This window comes from Capricornis sumatraensis, chromosome 4, assembly GCF_032405125.1.
Source record: "Capricornis sumatraensis isolate serow.1 chromosome 4, serow.2, whole genome shotgun sequence".
Classification (NCBI taxonomy): Eukaryota; Metazoa; Chordata; class Mammalia; order Artiodactyla; family Bovidae; genus Capricornis; species Capricornis sumatraensis.
Window position 1 is genome coordinate 25410570 of NC_091072.1, and position 20560 is coordinate 25431129.

Here is a 20560-nt window from a genome sequence, read left to right on the forward strand (position 1 = left end):
TGCTGACAAAGGTCCATCTAGTCAAAGCTATGGTTTTTCCAGTAGTCATGCATGAGTGTGGGAATTGGAACATAAAGAAAGCTGAGTGCCAAAGAACTGATGATTCTGAACTGTGGTGTTGGAAGACTCTTGAGAGTCCCTTGGACTGCAAGGAGATCAAGCCAGTAAATCCTAAAAGAAATCAGTCCTGAATATTCATTGGAAGGACTGATGCTGAAGCTGAAGCTCCATTACTTTGGCCACCTGATGGGAATAACTGACTCATGTGAAAAGACCCTGATCCTGGGAAAGATTGAAGGCAGGAGGAGAAGGGGACAACAGAGGATGAAACAGTTGGATGGCATCACCAACTCTTTGGACATGAGTTTGAGCAAGCTCTGGGAATTGGTGATGGACAGGGAAGCCTGGCGGGCTGCAGTTCACGGGGTCGCAAAGAGTTGGACAAGACTGAGCAGCTGAAGTGAACTCTTCTGTACTTGACTGTGCTACTGAATATACAAACAAACATATTTGATATTTTATAGAGCTAAACACACACACACACCTACACATAAAACTGAGGAAATCTGAACAAGATTGGTGGATTGCATCATTGTCAATATCCTGATTGCAATACTGTACCACAGTTTTGCAAGATGTTACCATTGGGGGAAACTGAGCAAAATGTACAAGCATCTCTATTATTTCCTACAACTGCGTGTGATTCTCTAATTATCTCAAAATACAAAGTCTATTCAGAAAAAAAACTTCTCAGCTAAAACCATGGAGTGACTGCATTCTAGTTTCAATCTCCACTGAAGGAACACAACAGACAACTGACAAACGGGACTGGAAAAAGTCCTGTTTTCTAACCCAGGGTTACTGTGCTATTTGATCATCTCAGCATCTTTGGGTGCAAAAAAGCTCATACATGAAACAAAAAAAAAAACCTTCACGTCTCAACAAACACTTATTGAACACCTACTGTGTGCCAGACACTGCACGGAATAAAAATGTCAGTAAGAAGTGTTTCCAGCCACCAGCAGCTTATACCAAGCATAGACGTGCAAGCACACAGCACCAAATGATGGCCGCTGGTGCCCAGGAGGACTCCAGATGGAGCTGAGAGCGTGGCAGAGGGGGTAGCAGGCATTAAAATCTGGAGCAGCCACACATGGCCTAGGGCATCAGGCGTAATGTTTCATGATAGAAGGAAGACTCGAGATGGTCTTCAATGATGAGGAAAGATGGAAAGTCATGGGGAGGGCATCCAACATGAAGCGCCGAGGAAGAGAAGAGAGGGGAGCAGGTGAGTAGCAGTGAGCCAGCCACTGCGAGCACAGAGGAAGCTTCCAGTCTGGCGGTGGCAGAGAGAGAGGAAGCTGGGAAGTTTTAGGGTTCTTGACACACAAGCTGGGCTTCCCTCATGGCTCAGATGGTAAAGAATCTGCCTGCAATGCAGGAGACCCAGATTCAATCCCTGGGTGGGGAAGATCCCCTGGAGGAGGGAAGGGCAACTCATTCAGTATTCTTGCCTGGAGAATTCCATGGACAGAGGAGCCTGGTGGGCTGCAATCCTTGGGTTTGCAAAGAGTTGGATATGACTGAGCGGCTAACACACACACACCAGCTAATAGATGAAGAAATTCTGACTTCATTCATGTGAGCAGAGGGCTACTGAAAGCCTCTGAACAGGCTTAATTGAAAAATTATGGAGATTTAGTATCCATGTCAGAGAAGATCCACTGGAGTGGGCAGAGGACGTGAGCTCCACAAGGGAGCCGGCTCGTCTCATTTATGGCCTATGCCTATTTATGGCCTAGAACCCTGCGCCCCGGGCTGGCACAGAGCAGGCACTCTGTGAAGATTTACTGACAGGCTGACCGAACAAAGAAATGACTGAGTGAGGCTGAGAGGTGAACAGCCCAAGCATGTTAAAAAAAAAAAAAAAAAAACAGAATCAGATTCCTTCCCTCCAATCTTAAAGCACCAATCAAACACATCAAAACCATGGAAACTCAGTCAACGATGACGATCTTCCTATCAAGTTAAAGGTCAGCCTGGTGGTCACCATCTCGGGCTTGAAGTCTAATGTTACAGCTGAGCACATGCTGTGCCTGAATGACAGGACCTGATCTGATGGATGGAAAATGAGCACTGAGGGTGCCCCTGGCAGGAAGCCTGGACCAGGCTCTAGCCTGCAGCATCAATTAATGGTCCATCTATCTTCATCCATGTCCGGTGCCATGAAGAATCTGAACTTGTTGATACAACCAGAAAAGAAGAGATGATTTTATTTCTTGCAACTATGGTCTACAACTCTCCTAATTAAAATCCTTCTTCCCTATCCCCCAGGGAAGAATTAATAGCTTTACAATCAGCATTCAGCTCAATTTACAATCCCAACCCCATATACGAGCAAAATTATCTCTTTCCTTCCTTACAGGCGATTTGGACTGGTAAGGGGTTCTTTCTCCTTTTCCTGTTTCTTCTAGGCTCTGTCTTTATACCGGAGATGGGGGAGGTAGAAAGTCAAAGTGTTAGTCGCTCAGTCATGTCAGACTCTGCAGCCCCACAGACTGTAGCCCGCCAGGCTCCTCTGTCCAGGGATTCTCCAGGCAAGATACTGGAGTGGGCTGCCACGCACTCCTCCCGGGGATCTTCCCGACCCAGAGACTGAATCTGCATCTCCTGCATTGCGGGTGGATCCTTTACCATCTGAGCTACCAGGGAGCGGGGTGATAGGGAGGGTTAGGAAAAAAAAAAGTAAATATCTCTTCGTAAAGCCGGAAAAGACTGCTGTTTTATCTCTGCTAGTAATCACTGCTCTTCTGGTTAACACCTGACCTGAACTCCTACATAAGTGTCCAAATCCCAGGGCGGGTCTGCTTGCTCTTGGCAGGGGTGGAATGTACAGAGCTCGCTCACGTGGAGACCCACCTTGGCTTGAGCCTATTCCAGGGCCCCAGCTTTGCTCCCCAACATGTACCCCGCAGTGCTCGTAGCCAGGAACCTCCAAGGGCGGGGAGACTGGACCCCAGCCAGCTGGCTCGTGTACAACTTCCCTTCTCAGCATCCAGTGGACCCGCGGCCTGCCCTCCATCCTGGTCCTGCTGAAGAGAGGCAAGGAGACGCCCCACTGCCCCAAACACCGTAGCTGCCCCCGCTGCCCTGCTCAGTGACTCACCCTCCACGACCTCCTCGCAGCCCCTCTGTCATGCACCCCGCTCTTCCCCACAGATGGCCCCAGATACACCCCTCACAGGGTGGAAGCCACCTCATTACTGATTCCAGAGAGACACAACTTCCCGCGTGACCTCCTGTTACACAGCTAAGGAAGCGCTCACACGGTGACATCACAGGCCACCAAGCCACAGCACTGCCCTTGGAGAAGCAGCCAACACAGGGGGCCGGGTGTTAGCCGAGCAGGTGCCTGGCCTGCCCTGCCTCTTTGCTCCACTGCCCTCCCAGGTGCCCACGTCGGGCCCTGGCTGAGCACATATGAGCCAGCGGCTGGGTCTGCAGCTCTGAGTTCCCCGCCTCACTGCAACCCTGTACAGAGAGGACGACTCCCCCCACCCCCCAGAGCCTGACCTGAGGTTCCCCTGGAGATCAAGATAAGCCTAGTGTGACCTTGGGCAAATGCCTGAACCTCTCTGGATCTGAGACCTTATCCATAAAAAGAAAAAAACGCTCCTCATTTGAAGGAGTATTGTAAGACTCAAATGGAAAAGTGCCTGGCATTTTCACAAGCTCGGCAAAATCCTAGAACAAAGTCAAGTCATGAGCAAGGCTGAGATAAAAGGAGTTTGATCTCATTTTATACTTCAGCAACTACTGGGACTTCCCTGGTGGTCCAGTGGTTAAGACTCTGCACTTTCAATGCAGGGGACTCAGGTTCAATCCCTGGTCAGGGAATTCAAATCCCACATGCTGTGCGGTGTGGCCAAAAGACAAAAAATAACAATAAATAAAATAAAATTCAACAACTATGGGATCAACACGACCTCCTGTCCTCTTAATGCACTAAATTCTCACAGTAACACATGACCTTGAGGGGATGGTTTTTTCTTTAGGTATTAAGTTGAGCTAAAGTCCTCATGGCCTTTGCCTCCCTAGATTCTAATACCAATGAGCAATTCAGGCAGCATCTGAGGTGAGCCCTGCTCCAAGGCCAAGAACGACTTTTGACCTTTCTCTATTTCATTTCAACCTGCAAGCGAACCTGGCGAGGGCCCATTTGCCATGCCCACCGCCCACAGCAAACATGGACCCGGTCTCCTGGCTACTGAGAAATAAAAATCAACAGACATGATCTTTAAAAGAACGAACACTCTAAGCAAACAGTTTAAAACTCCCGTGAAGGTGTGTGTGTGCCTGGGCAAATAGGAAGACAGCACGACTTGTATGAGACACCAATTTTCTTTAATGGAACAGCCTCCAACTTCTTATCACCGAGAGCAAACACACTGAGTGCTAAATATACCCTTCAAATCAAATCCTTTGGATTAATTTCTTTTAAATCTGGACTATGCCTGGCTCAACAGCTGCCACATTGCCCAGAAGGTTTACATAACATAGTACACACTTGGATCACTGGCCCTTAAATCAGCAGCCAAATCTGTTTGCCTCTATTTAAATCTTCGAAAAGGGGATTGGAGAAGGGCAACCTAATTCATTTTAAAGCCCCTGTCTTTCCATCCCTTTAATATTATTGCTATTATTTGGCCAAGTGGTATGCGAGATTTTAGTTCCTCAGAGTGAAAGTTGCTCAGTCATGTCTGACTCTTTGCCAACCCCACGGACTGCAGCACACCAGGCTCCTCAGTCCATGGAATTCTCCCGGCAAGAATACTAGAGAAGGTAGCCATCCCCTTCTCCAGCGGATCTTCTCAACCAGGGATCACACCCATGCCCCTTGCAATGGAAGCACAGAGTCCTAACCAGTGACTGCCCGGGAAGTCCCCGTCCTTTTCTTATTTTGTCATTAGCCTGTGTCTCTAAGACAGGCATTTGTGCAGTCGTCTCTGACTTCAGAAAATCAGAGCAGCTCCACTAACCTGACGCAAGAGGCAGAATGAAGACGGGAAAGTCAAGGTGAGAAGGATGACGAAGCAGAGAGAAACACACACATTGAAAGAGAGCTGCTGTGAAAGAGATTTTCCAGCCCCTTTCAAGTAAAAATCCTCAAGCAGAGAAGCTATTTCTCCCCCAGTCCAAAGCCTCCTCCCTGCTGTACTCTGAGGACTTTTCTAAAACGAATGGAATCCTTTACCTGTCATCTACTAGAATGTGATCCGCTGGAATCCGGTGTGTCCTTGATCTGCGTGGTTGGTCTGCTCTACTGGTGTCTAAGAGGACCTCTTCCTCACCGCCCCACCCTGCCCCCCACAGTCACTCCACAGCCGCCCGCCTGTTAGACCATCCAGGACTGTTCTGGTGATGGAAGTGATGGAAGAAGTCTAACTATGAGTCTGCCTTCTAACGAGACCGTGCATCACAATATTTGGTGACATGGGGCTCACAGCAGCAGCAAAATTGCCAGGGTCTGGGTCAGCCACACAATGGGCAGGATCCAGTTTCCATGATTTCTCTTATCAGACGTGAGTACAGACCCATGTCTGCAATTACCCACTCCAACATTTTGAAGACATTATGTTCTTTCAACCTTTTTATGATTAAAATTTTTTTCACACTATAATTTATAAAAGAAAAGTTTGTTAAAATCCTCCTCTCACCCCACAAGGGGGGGGAAAAAAAAACACCAAAAAACCACTGTTAACAGTTTAATATATATACCTTTAAACTTTTTTCAGTGCATAGAATAATGTATAGTTTTTATAATTATTATTACATACATGAGATCATGTCATAGATTTCTGCAGCTCACTCTTGCTGTTTCACAGTACATCTTAGACACTGTTCTGCACCCACATGGAGAAAGAACATGTACCCTTCTCTCTCATCACTTATAGATCCAGGTATATTTTATTCATAACTGGCAAGAAATTCCAATGCCAAATGTGTTGAATTAATGGCCATATTGCTCTGTCATCTCATTTTACCCTGTATCTTCCATGCCCCTCTTCTCTTTGGAATTCTACTAGGTGAGTGGTTATCCTTCCAGATCTTTTCCTGTTTTAACTGACATTTTTACCTACCTATAGTTCCCTGTTTTTCACAGACACAGTAATATACATATTAATTTGTAACTTCTTTTTTTTTTTTTTAACTTAACATTCTATTTTGGAAATCTTTCCATGTCATAGACATAGTGGAATTAACTACAAGCTGAATTTGCAAGAGAAGAGGTGAACCTCCCACAAACACTGAACTGTGGGGATTCCACAGTGAATTTCATACTGTTAGAGAAGAAAAGGTCCTTTTGTGAACTAACCAAAGAATAATCTGGCATGTTTAGGAGAGCGACCTCCAGTATCACACCACACTTTTGTCGTGTGCACTATGTACCAAGCGTGAGGCTCGGAGCCAGGAAAGATCCAAAGTCCCTGCCGTCGTCAGGCCCTCCCAGAGCTCAGGGCCCCAGGAAGCAGGCGGGCAGGCAGCCGCTGTGCAAAGGGAAACGGCCCCTCTGCAGATGGTGCTCCCTAAGTGGGCGAGGCCTCATCTCCCTGCAAAGACTGCAAAGACATGCATCAGCGTGGCGACACTCACCTTGGGCCGAGTGTCCACGACGTAAAGGAAGTCGCTTCCCGGGTTGGCCTTCCTGATGGCCTGTAGCATCTGCTCATCCTCCAGGCAGCGGGCGCTGAAGCCAGACAGGGGCTGGCTGCTCCGGCAGATGGAGGCCTGTGGGGAGAGGCCGCGGCAGCACCGCCGCATCAGGCAGTGGGTCGACTGCACCCCCCACCCCGAGACCCTCAGGACAGTCACCACAACAAAGGCCACTCACCCCCACTCCCCAGTCTACTTACGCCCCTGGCTTGTGAAAGTATCAATGCTTTCAGGAAATCGAAGTTGGCGTCTAACTCAAAAAACCATTACATGGGCAAGCAGTGCAGAAAGCTTCTCTGAGTAACAACTAGGATACATAAGCACGGGCTTCCCAAGCGGTGCTAGTGGTTAAAAAAAAAACAAACAACCTGCCTGTCAGTGCAGGAGACATAAGAGACCTGGGTTCCATCCCTGGGTCAGGAAGATTCCCTGGAGAAAGAAATGGCAACCCACTCCAGTATTCTTGCCTGGAAAATTCCACAGACAGAGGACCCTGGTGGGCTACAGTCCATGAGGTCACAGAGAATTGGACATGATTGAGCATACACGAATGCAAGGTTGTTTAGGTAGGATCCAAATGATGAAATTGTAAAACCATCTAAATAAATAGTCTACTCTGCTTGACACCACTCCATCTTCCTGCGAAAGTAGAAATATAAAGTAACTCTTCTCCTAAAATTTATAAAAGTTACTTGTTTAGTGTTTCCATCATTTACTAGCTCACTTAGAAACATCACAAAACCCTCAAACTGATTCTCATCCTAAATGGGGGAGTGTTCATGGTGACAGACCCCACCCTGCTACCAGTGTCTAAGGACAGGAGGCTCAGACCCCGGCTGACGCAGGTGGGTTAGAAGCAAGGGCTCCCTTGGGAACCAACCTGTGTGCTGTTCTGCGATCTCCCTATTCTGTGATTCCAACAAAGTACGCTGAACTGTGGCTCAGGGCTTCCCTGGTAGCTCAGCTAGCAAAGAATCTGCCTCCAATGTGGGAGACCTGGGTTCGATCCCTGGGCAGGGGAGAAGGGAGAGGCTACCCACTCCAGTATTCTGGTCTGGAGAATTCCATGGACTGTATAGTCCATGGGGTCACAAAGAGCTGGACACGGCTGAGCGACTTTCACTTTTCGCCCTGAACTGTGGGACAATGTACACAATAGCATAAACATCCCTCTGAGTTACTAATGGGTGAGTATGGCCACAACCTCACAGCTATGAAACTTATACTTTTGTGGCAAAGTACTTCCTGTGAATTTAGATTTTATTTTAACACTTAGATTGAAGTCAAATTGCCAAATACAATCTAGGAATGACTCTTTCAAAGAATCTGCACTGAACCTGGGTACCCACGTGTACGAAGGTGGAGGCGCCCCCTGCCTCAGGGAAGGGGGCAGAGCTTAGGGGGGGGAACCTCCCCTGGAAAGAGCCACGGCACAGCCCGTTCCGGCACCCACATACTGGACTCCATCCTGGAAGGCACCCCAGCTCTGAGTCCAAATGCAGCTTAACTGTCCGTCAGGCTCATCCCAGGGCTACTCAGCCAGGCTTGGGTTTCTCCAGAGAAAGGTGAGCTCTGAGGCTCCTCACTGGAGAAGGCAGGATATTTCTTACTAACTGCATGATCCTCAGGTGGCGCTAGTGGTAAAGAACCCGCCTGCCAATTCAGGAGACATAAGAGACATGGGTTCGATCCCTGGGTTGGGAAGATCCCCTGGAAAAGGGCATGGCAACCCACTCCTGTATTCTGGCCTGGAGAATCCCATGGACAGGGATGTGCTACAGTTCATGGGGTTGCAAAGGGTCCGATATAACTGAGTCAACTCAGCATGTGCGTGCGCACACACACACACACACACACACACACACACACACACACACACACACACGATCCTCCAGCTGATGGAGGACCTGCTGGCAGGATGGAGAGTTGCAGACATTTCTAACAATTGCTAACAGCACCCATCTGAGGATTCCAGCACATTCTGTAACAGAGCGGCAATTACTGAGGGGCTCCAGGAGCCCTGGGCCTGCAGCCAGAATTCAGAAGTGGGGTGCCTGCAGAGTGGGAAGCAAGGCAAAGGGCTGTTGAATTTTTGAGTTGCTGCCAACAGATGTCCAACCACAGGGTGGAGGAGGAAGGGCCCGGGGCGTCTGACCACAGATGGGCGCCCAGCCAGCAAGAGGAGAGCCAGGGGCTAGGCGCTTGATGGCAGAGACTGTCAGTGGTGGGGGGGTGGGGGCCGGCCTCGGGGACCACAGGCAAGCTGCATCCTGTGCAGAAAGCAAATCGCCACAGATGGCTTTCATGGAGCTGCACACAGGCTCCTGTGTCTTCTGATGTTTAGAGGGGTCGGGTCAGCCACCCCCTTTGACCGAGCAGAGAACAGTTCTGAGCTGCTTAATCTGGGCTAAAGAAATACTAATTAAGGACCGCTACCATCAGGCAGCTTCTCAGATCTATCAGAAGAACTCGATGGGGAAGAGAACATTTTAAAATGAGAGTTTGTCCAAGCAAGCAGGTAGCACACTGAAACTCACTCAACTAGTTGGTCTCCCGCTCTGAAATGAAGCCAGTCAGTGACAACCACCATTACTAATTACCTCCAGGCCGAGAAAACTGCTTTCAGTGAAGGGTTAAGTCAGAACAGAGTTCTACTATGAGATGAATAAGTTGATAAATTAAACAAGATATATCAGACTACATTTTAATATATTGTAGTTACATTTTCCTAGTAATGTACAGATGGGCTCCAAACAGACTTCATCACCGACTCAGTGATTACTGGTACACTGCTATACATTTGGTACAGGGTGGTCAGTAACCTCAAGGTGCTCGTGTCCACCCTACACACACCCCAGAGAGTCAGACTGTTGACTGAATCTCACCATTACCTGGTGGCCTGTCTTACTGATGTCAGCCACGTGAGAGCAGAGTCAGAATGCAATTGTAAACTGTCATGCGCGCAGACCATTAATAGAGGTACTGATTAAAACAGCCAATGTTTTTTGAATGCTTCCTATATGCTGGCCACTATTATAAGAACTCTGTGTATTCTTAATCTTCCCGACTACCATATACATTAAGATCTAATATTTGCTCCATTTGACAGATGAGACAGCCAAGGCACAGAGAGGTGAAGTAATTCTCCCGAGGTCACACAGCTAGTGAAAGGGGAAGCCAGGAATTAAATCCAGGCAAAATTATTTCCTGATCCTGGATTCTGAACCAACACAATACAGTGTCCATGTATGTAAATAAGTCAGGAAGCATGATACAGAATTAAGATGCAGGATTCAAAAACATCTGGCTTTTAACTCAGCTGGTAAAGATTCTGCCTGCAACGCAGGAGACCCTGATTTGATTGCTGGATCGTGAAGATCCCCTCGAGAAGGGATAGGCTACTCACGCCAGTATTCTTGGGCTTCCCTGGTGGCTCAGATAGTTAAGAACCTGTCGGCAATGTGGGAGACCTGGGTTTGAACCCTGGGTTGGGAAGATCCACTGGAGGCGGGTGTGGCCACCCACTCCAGTATTCTTGCCTGGAGAATCCCCATGGACGGAGGAGCCTGGCGTGCTATACAGTCCATGGGATTGCAAAGAGTTGGACATGACTGAGCGACTAAGCACAGTGCTCTCACTTCCTTTATAATCTTAGGTGATTTACATGTCATCTCTGAACCTTGGTTTTTTCCAACTTTAATATGGATATACTAATAATAACAAAACTGCAGAGTGGATAAGGTAGATAACGCACCTAGAACTATGCCTAATGCAGTCAGTTTCAATCAACGTTATTTATAAAAGGAGGGCAAGGTGGTCTGTATTATTCTTATGAAAAAACTGCCTCTTTGGAAATCTTCCAGAATTGGGTTCTGAGAGATCTGTCCTGTGAATTTGGGGAGCCATGCTATTAACAATTTAAAAGCAGAACTGCTTTCTTAAACATAATTAAGAGCACTTAATAAATAAGAACAAAGGATAAGCAGCTTCCAAACACAAGTGACACAGATAAGCTCTCCAACGGTGATCTACAAAGCTGTTTAATGTTTGATATCCTAAATGATTCTGGATGGCTCCAGGTAACTCCTGGAGTGTGGTTCAAGGCCTGAAAGTAATTGCACATGCTGCCCACAGCACCTGGTAAATCGGGATGGCCTTGAATGGCCAGCAGCAAGTTCCCATCCATACCCTGCTCCCGTGGGTACAAGTCCCCCAGCTAAGCAACCCTTCTCCCAGGGGACCAGGTGCAGCTCCTTCTCATTTTCAAGGAGTGGGTTTTGTCCTGCCAACCTGTGGAATTGCTCAAACAAGCCAATCACATTCTCCACTGGGAACCAGGGGTCCCCTCACCCTTTTGATATTACAAAGCCTGCCTCCACCATCCCTGCTGGTTCACTCTATTCCTGACAGTGCTCTCCTCCCCTGGGCAGTGAGTGTATGCAGCTAATAAACTGCTGTCAACCTCATCTGTCCAGTGTCAGGTGGCACGTGTGTTAGGCATCCCAGTAATCCTAGACAGGAATCCTGACCTCACCAAAGGGTGAACAGGAAGTGACTGTAACACCATGTCTGATAAAAGCTGATCCAGAAGGAATTTTATACCACCAGCAAGGGGGTTTATATCCAAGGACCTTCACCAGGACTTCCTGTTTCTGACATGAGGTACGTGGCAAACTTTTCTTAATCTAATCACCGATTCCCACTACCCAACAGTAGCCAACTCATCTCACCAACAAAATCTTCGGTGGTCCTTGGTAACAAGGTGCTATGTGAGGAATGGTATTTAACTTGAAAATGTGATATTTACTCACAAGCCTCAGTTCTACCGGCATCACCGACTCGATGGACATGAGTGTGAGCAAGCTCTGGGAGTTGGTGATGGACAGGGAAGCCTGGCGTGCTGCAGTCCATGGGGTCACAAAGAGCTGGACACAACTGAGCAACTGAAGTGAAGTTCTACTGGAGCAGGAATACATGCTCAAGTCTAAAATGCCTAAAATCACAAAAAGGGACCTCCCTGGTGGCCCAGTGGTTAGGAATTCATCTGCCAATGCAGGAGTACGGGTTCGATCCCTGGTCCTGGAAGATTCCACATGCCTTGGGGGCAACTAAGCCCATGCTCCACAGCTACAGAGCCTAAGCTCTAGAGCCCTCGAGCCACAACTACTGAAGCCTGTGCTCCTAAAGCCCATGCTCTGCAACAAGAGAGGCCACGGCAGTGAGAAGCCCCGCGCACCCCAACTAGACAGTAGCCCCTGCTCCCTGCAACGAGAGAGCCTGCATGCAGCCGTGAAGACTCAGCACAGCCAAAGTAAGTCAATAAATAAATTATTTAAAAAATAAAATCACAGAAAGGAAGAAACACAGGTCAGCAAACTTAGGAACTTTACTTTTCACTGCAGACCACCTGGTTGGAGGGTGGGTTTTGTTTTTGCTGAGCAACATCATCAAAAACTGCACTGTTACTTCCCGTGTCTCCCACAGAACCACAGAAATCCACCTTCACTAATGAGGACGCTTCCCGCTATGAAAATCCCTGGTTACCTCGGAAGCATGACATAATTAACCTGGATATTAAAGTTTGAGTTAGTCACTCAGTGAAAAGCTAGTGGAGTATTTATTGGGTTTGTCTTCAGAGTGGGTGGAAGATCAGGGACTCGGCCTTCCCAAAGGACAGAAATATTTCCTCTCAGTTCAGATTCCATAAAGACTGGACGTTTCTCTAGCCCGACTTTGGTTGCAGTTGGTTTTAATTACCTGCTTTACTTAACTGACCTTGTGCTTAGTTGCTCAGTCATGTCTAACTCTCTGTGACCTCACTGACATTAGTCCACCAGGCTCCTCTGTCCATGGGATGCTCCAGGCAAGAATGCTGGAGTTGGCTGCCATTCCCTCCTCCAGGGGATCTTCCTGATACAGGGATCAAACCCGCGTCTCCTGTATTGCAGGCAGATTCTTTACTGTCTGAGCCACCAGGGAAGCCCTGAACATTGTTATAAACCCACAAATTTGACTGTATTCCACCTGCAGCATAGATGTTAGATCCCCGGGCTGGGAGAGTGGGCGTGTAGGTATCTGCACACGAAGTATCTCCCTGGGGCAACTGGATCCTTTAGCCACACTTAGAAAACATCTCTATTCGGCACCTTGTAAGAGGGGCTAAAACTTAAAGGATACTGTCTGCTTTACATTTTTAAGTTCAGGAAATCAATTATCTTGAACTATAACTGATAGCTGTGTGAGTTCATTTCCAGGCTTGGAGATCAAGCAGAGGACAGCACCCGAGAGCGGGAACGGGCTGATGAGGGTCTGACGTCATCAGGCAGAGAGGCCGGCCTCTGCGGTCTAACTGCTAAAAATTCTCTCCCATCCTCAGACATGACATATTTGCCCTTTATGATACTCACACTGACCAAAAAATAACCCCTTTTCTCAAGAAAATCCGAACAGAAGGAAAAGAAGCAGGATGAGTGCCATGCTCGCGTTTTCAATATCCAGCACATCCCCCTCCTCTGAAACAACAGTAAAAGATCCTCCCTTCCTCTCCTCTCTTACTTGTTTACCAGTGGATGCTTCAGAAAAGAGTACACGTTACTGGCAGCCTGAATTCAAATATTCAATACAGTATCATGAAATTCCACATCCCTTTGCATCCCATCATTTAAAAAAAAAAGAAGATTCACATCTTCCTTTTCCTCTCACCATAGCACCAGCTGTGTGTAGGCTGAAATATATTAGGAGTCAAATAACATACAACATTGGGCTTCCCAGGTGGTGCTAGTGGTAAAGAGCCCACCTGCCAATGCAGGAAACTTAAGAGATGTGGGTTCGATCCCTGGATTGGAAAGATCCTCTGGAAGAGGGCCCAGCACTCACTCCAGTGTTCTTCCCTGGAGACTCCCAGGGACAGAGGAACCTGGTGGGCTACAGTCCACGGGGTTGCAAAGAGTCAGACATTTCTGAGCGACTTAGCAAAGCACAATATAGGACATTAATGAAGTTACTTGCCTTCTTCAGACCATTTCAGAGCAGTGAGAATAACACCATTTGTATCATTTTAATTAACAGAATGTACACTGCTGAATGAATATTTCCCTTCAAAGTGGGCAACACTGAAGGCCATCATACACTTACTCTGGCCAAGCTGGCATTGCTCAGAGTATTTTCCAAAGCCTCCTTTTAAGAGCAGACAGAGGACTTCCCTAGTGGTCTAGCGGTTGGTTCCCGCATGCCTTGGGGCAACTAAGCCCACAAACCACAACTACTAAAGTCCACGCACCTGGAGTCTGGGCTCTGCAACAAGACAAGCAGCACAGTGAGAAGCCTGCACAGCACGGCTAGAGAGTAGCCTCCACTCACCACAACCACAGAAAGCCTGCAGGCAGCAACAAAGACCCAGCATAGCCAAAAATCAAATGACTTTTTTTTTAAAGAAAAGAACAAACATAGACCCTGTCCTCCATCCTGCCTAATAGGTCCATGCATGGCACACACACTGACACACATCTGCTGCAACTGTCAGGCTCCTCTGTCCACAGTATTTCCCAGGCAAGAATACGGGAGCTGGTTGCCACTTCCTACTCCAGGGGATCTTCCCGACCCAGGGATCGAACCCATGTCTCTCATGCCTCTTGCATTGGCAAGTGGATTCTTTACCTTTGGCGCCACTTGGGAAGTCCCCATCAAACAGTTTTGAATTAAAGTCAAGTGCCTGTGTGCATGCATGCTCAGTCGTGTCTGACTCTTTACGACCCCATGGACTGTAGACCCCCCAGGCTCCTCTGTCCATGGGATTCCCCAGGCAAGAATGCTGGAGTGGGTTGCCATGCCCTCCTCCAGGGGATCTTCCCCACCCAGGAACCAAACCTGGTCTCTTATATCTCCTGCACTGGCAGGCAGGTTCTTCACTGCACCACCCAAACTTTCCTCCTGGCTAAAGTCAAATGACTTCTAAAGCAGGGAGCTGAGACCATTCTTTTCTTCCCAAATTAGCTTCTGTGTCCTTCACAGAAATGGAAGCATAGATTTTGGTTGTTTACATGGTTACCTGTAAGACTGGGTTTTCTCACCTGCCCTGTGCAGTTCTAACCAACAGGATGTAAGCAGCTCACACATATTACACATAAAAGGCACTAGATGCTAGAAATAAATATATATATATATATATATATATATATATATATATATATATATATATGCCATTTTAAAAAAGAGAGAGAGTCTGCCATGACTTTGAGGGCTTTTCTAAACCAGGCATTGCAACGGCTTGGCCACAGAGAGCCTTTCAAGGTGACTGGTTAGAAGAGGACGTGTTCACTCAGATGATTAAGTCTAGCAGTGTTCTGCCTCCCGTTCCTTTACTGTCAAATAAACACAGGAGGCCAACGTTCACAGGAGATAAGGCTCTAACACAAGTTGTGTTGTGCCATACCACACACACAGCAACATCCACACACTTGAAAAGGAATTCAAACCCACACACAGGGCAGAAGGCCCCTGGAAAAACGCCTGTTTATGATAAAAGAAGAAAAGCAAAGCCCGAAACAAAAGCATGCCTTCAGACTTACGTGGTTATCTTTACAGTAGTAAGAAAGGGCAGGAAATCGCCGTCTGCTCCGGAACTTGGAACTCCCCACTATGATGTGTGCCGTGGCCGACCTGGGAACGTACAGTTCGGTCGGGTAGGAGTCACAGACCTGGCGTGGAAAACACAAGGGGTGTTTAGGCCTCGTCGTGCTGTGCAAACTGCCACCAGAAATTCCATTCCACAGGGCTTGCAGGTCGCATACTTCAGTTTTCTTCAGTTACAGAGCCCCTGCAGAGAAAATGAAGCTCTGATGCTAAGAAACCACAGTGAAACAGAGTCAGACACGCTTTAGCCTCCTGCCCTTGGGCACTGCCCCTTATCTCCCAGGGCTCTTCATGGGAATGGGAGGCAAGACAGGGACCAATGGGTGTTTCTCCCATCCAAAAGGGAAAAGCAATTTTGCATCCTGGAGACTGAGAAAATGTCAGCTATCTGTTCAAGATAGCCCCATCCTGGGAAACGATGTCCTCCTCGGGGCCCCTCTGTCCCTGGCACGTCCTCTATGTCCACCCATCTGAGGCAACACCCGAGCCAGCGTGCTCTCTGGACCCCTCTTCCCTCCAACCTCCCAAGCTCATCTTCAGGGCCAACTCAGGGCCTCTCCCCCAGACTTCCTAGCATTCCACCCCTCACCATGCATGTAACAGCTTTCTGCTTTTTATGTGTCGATTTTACAAGTGGTAAGAAATGAGTTACCCTTTCTTCACATCCCTGGCAATGATTCCCCCAGTGGAATCTCTGGAGCCTTGGAATGATCTTGGGAATTTTATCAGAAGTCAGGGGTTTAGGGGACTTTCCCTGGTGGTCCAGGGGCTAGGACTACACTCTGAGTTTCCAATACGGGGTGGGGGGGGGACCCGGCTTGGCTCCCTGCTTAGGAAACTGGATGCACACACGCCACAAAACTAAGAGTTCACGTGCTGCAACGAAGTGCAGCCAGATTAATAAATAGATTAAAACTGTTAAAAAGCCATCTTAAAAAAGGAAAGCAGGGGTTGAGAACGCGGTTCCAGTTTGCCAACTTTATGACTTATGAGATATCCAACTACTGAGCACTTGCTACTCTCTTAAGACTGACAGGGAACAGAAATGACATTACCCGGGGCCGATACAAGGATCAAATCAGGTAACACCCACAAGACTCTTCACCCATTAGGTCTGACAAAAGTGGAAGTGGTGGGTAGAGTAACAGTTGACTTGTTGCTAGACACATCATCTGCTTTGATATCAGTCAACCCATCGTTTGGGGCTTCCCTGAGAGCTCCGTGGTAAAGAATCGGCCTGCTAGTACAGCAGACACAGGTTTGATCCCTGGTCCGGGAAGACCCCCTGGAGGGGGATGAAATGGCAACCCACTGCAGTATTCTTGCCTGGGAAATCCCTCGGACAGAGGAGTCTGACGGGCTACAGTCTGTGGGATCGTAAAAGAGTTAGATGTGATTTACTGACTAAAATAACAACAATCCCTCTTTTTCCAACAGGAGGATCATTTGAACGGCAGTTCCTAAACTTTATTTCCTAGAAGTCAAGCATCCTCTTGGGCATTTGAAGGTGAGTCCTCAGGCAGGTGCAGCAGCAGGCGAAATGCTGTGTGCATATCCTCTGTCCATTTCGCCTGCCCTGACCACTCTGAACCTCAAGGCAGAAGGGCACGAAAACGCACCACAAAGCTCGCGTCAACTGTTCTGTGCTCAGGTCCTCCCTCGCCTGCCTCCCCGCTTCTCTTTGTTACCAGACTGGGCACCACACTGAGCAGGAGACGGAAAGGCCACTGAAGTGACACTCTCAGGCCCAAAGCATTTCCCCAAAGGCATTTTAGGAAAGATTACCGAAGACATCAACGTGGGCTCTGGCACTGAGACTCAGGAGGAAAATCCCAAGAATAGATGGTCCAACCTACTTGGAACCCGAGCTTTTACTGGAATTACTCCCCCAGACACTGCCCTGTCTTCCCCTGCAAATCCAGTGTCTGGACCTCTCTCGAGTCAGCAGCCAGGACATGACTACACTGATTCAAGAGACGTGTGGTCACTGCATCAGACTTACTATGTTTCCTTAAAATAACACTTTTAAAAAGGAAATTAGTAGGTTTTCAGAAGTTGGGAATTACCCACTTTCTTTAACAGTGCTGGTGGGGGTTTCAGTCGCTAAGTCTTGTTCAACTCTTGCAATCCCATGGACTGTGGTCCACCAGTCTCCTTTGTCCATTGGATTTGCCCGGCAAGAATACTGGAGTGGGTTGCCATTTCCTCCTCCAGGCAAATCAACCCTGAATATTCATTGGAAGGACTGATGCTGAAGCTCCAATACTTTGGCCACATGATGCAAAGAACCGACTTAATGGAAAAGACTCAATACTGGGAAACACTGAAGGCAGGAGTAGAAGGGGACCCCAGAGGATGAGAGCTTAGATAGCATCACCGACTCAATGGACATGAGTATGAGCAAGCTGCGCAAGATGGTGAAGGACAGGGAAGCCTGGAATGCTGCAGTCCATGGGGTCACAAAGAGTCGGACATGACTTCACAACTGAACAACAACCACTGCCACCAAGGTAGACAAAATTAAATTCATCCCTGCTCGCATGAAAGCCGACAGCACTTTCCAGAAAGCACTGACGGGTAATGCTTTTGCAACAAGCTCACACAGCTGAAGTTAAAATTATGACAATGAATAATACAAAGCACAGGGCAATTTATGCTGCCAGATTCTGAGACTACTCAATGTCCCCCCTGAAAGTGTGTCTGGCCTGGAAAATCACGTAAGAAAATTCAGGGAGAAAATGAGAAGTTCAGAAAAGTGGGAAATGCTTCTCTTTTGAACTTTCTTTATATTTATTCTGCCTTAGACAACTGAAGTGGATTAAGTTAAAAACATTCCTGCATAATATTTTTATTTTAATAAGGGAGTGATCTGCTTTGTCTTCCACTAAATAAACCCTCCTGCAGTGCCTACATGTCTTACTTGGACTGGTCAAGAAGAATCTTTGGGGGTAATTCATTCACTCATTCAACAAGTTTTTTTAAATTGAAATATATTTGATATATAACACTGGATAATTCAAGGTATGGGTGCATGCTTAGTCACTCAGTTGTGTCTGACTCTTTGCGACCCCATGGACTATAGCCTGCCAGGCTCCTGTGTCCATGGGATTCTCCAGGCAAGAATACTGGAGTGGGTTGCCATGCCCTCCCCCAGGGAATCTTCCCGACCCAGGGATCGAACCAGGGTCTCCCAACATTGCAGGCAGATGCTTTATCCTCTGAGCCACCAGGGAAGTCCTATACTATCTGAGCCACCAGGGAAACACAATTTCAGGTGTTCAGTTAAGTCGCTCAGTTGTGCCCTTCTCTTTGTGATCCATGGACTGCAGCACGCCAGGCCTCCCTGTCTATCACCAACTCCCGGAGCATACTCAAACTACTCAAACTCATGTCCATCCAGTCAGTGATGCCATCCAACCATCTCATCCTCTGTCATCTCTTTCTCCTCCCCCTTCAGTCTTTCCAGCATCAGAGTCTTTTCCAATGAGTCAGTTCTTCCCATTAGGCGGCCAAAGTGTTGGAGTTTCAGCTTCAGCATTAGTCCTTCCAATGAACATTCAGGACTGATTTCCTTTAGGATGAACTGGCTTGATCTCCTTGCAGTCCAAGGGACTCTCAAGAGTCTTCTCCAACAGCACAGTTCAAAAGCATCAATTCTTTGGGGCTCAGCCTTCTCTATGGTCCAACTCTCACACTCATACATGACTACTGGAAAAATGTTAGCTTTGACTAAATGGACCTTTGTCAGCAAAGTAACATCTCTGCTTTTAATATGCTGTCTAGGTTGGTCATAGCTTTTCTTCCAAGGAGCAAGTGTCTTTTAATTTCATGGTTGCAGTCACCTCACCATCTGCAGTGGTTCTGAAGCCCAAGATGATAAAGTCTGTCACTGTTTCAATTGCTTCCCCATCTATTTGCCATGAAGTGATGGGACTAGATGCCACAATCTTCGTTTTATGAATGTTGAGTTTTCAGCCAGCTTATTCACTCTCATTAAGAGGCTCTTTAGTTCTTCTTCACTTTCTGCCATAAGGGTGATGTCATCTGCATATCTGAGGCTATTGATGTTTCTCCCGGCAATCTGGATTCCAGCTTGTGCTTCATCCAGCCTGGCATTTCACAAGATGTACTCTGCATATAAGTTAAATAAGCAGGGTGACAATATACAGCCCTGACGTACTCCCTTCCCAATTTGGAACCAGTTCATTGTTCCATGTCCGGTTCTGTTGTTTCTTGACTTGCACACAGATTTCTCAGGAGGCAGGTAAATTTGTCTGGTATTCCCATCTCTTTAAGAATTTTCCACAGTTTGTTGTGATCCAAACAGTCAAAAGCTTTAGCATAGTCAATGAAACAGAAGTAGATGTTTTTCTGGAATTCTCTTACTTTTTCTATGATTCTACTTTTTCTAAATGTTGGCAATTTCATCTCTGTCCCTCTGCTTTTTCTAAATCCAGGTTGAACATCTGGAAGTTCACAGTTCACATTCTGATGAAGCTTGGCTTGGAGAATTTTGAGCATTACTCTGCTAGCGTGTGGGATGAGTGCAATTGTGCAGTAATCTGAGCATTCTTTGGCATTGCCTTTCTTTGGGATTGGAATAAAAACTGACCATCATCCAGTCCTGTGGCCACTCCTGAGTTTTCCAGATTTGCTGACCTACTGAATGCAGCACTTTAACAGCATCATCTTTAGGATTTGAAATTTCAGCTCAGCTGGAATTCCATCACCTCCATTAGCTTTGTACATAGTGATGCTTCCTAAGGGCCACTTGACTTCACATTCCAGGATGTCTGGCTTTAGGTGAGTGATGACATCACTGTGGTTATCTGGGTCATGAAGATCTTTTTTGTATAGTTCTTCTGTGTATTCTTGCCACCTCTTCTTAATATCTTCTGCTTCTGTTAGGTCCATACCATTTGTTTCCTTTATTGTGCCCATCTCTTCATGAAATATTCCCTTGATATCTCTGATTTTCTTGAAGAGCTCTCTAGTCTTTTCCCATTCTTGATCTTATATTGATTACTTAGGAAGGCCTTCTTATCTCTCCTTGCTAGTCTTTGGAACTCTGCATTCAGATGGGTATATCTTTCCTTTTCTCCCTTACCTTTCACTTCTCTTCTTTTCTTAGCTATTTGTAAGGCCTCCTCAGACAAGCATTTCGCCTTTTTGCACTTATTTACCTTGGAGATGGTTTTGGTCACCACCTCTTATA

At 47.1% G+C, this 20560-nt stretch overlaps 1 protein-coding gene and 1 non-coding gene across 2 annotated transcripts in view; one reads left to right on the plus strand and one right to left on the minus strand.

The window, feature by feature from the left end:
• The window catches only part of MTMR7 (myotubularin related protein 7), a 70510-nt gene that overhangs the window by 24281 nt on the left and 25669 nt on the right, over window positions 1–20560 (minus strand). The window contains exons 6-7 of the mRNA XM_068971377.1: window positions 15282–15410; window positions 6655–6789 (exon numbers count right to left, since the gene is read on the minus strand). Coding sequence (XP_068827478.1) covers window positions 6655–6789; window positions 15282–15410 — 264 coding nt within the window. The remainder of the gene's footprint in view (window positions 1–6654; window positions 6790–15281; window positions 15411–20560) is intronic.
• TRNAE-UUC (transfer RNA glutamic acid (anticodon UUC)) lies at window positions 3825–3897 on the plus strand. Its single transcript has one exon. It is a non-coding gene; the product is annotated as a tRNA-Glu (tRNA).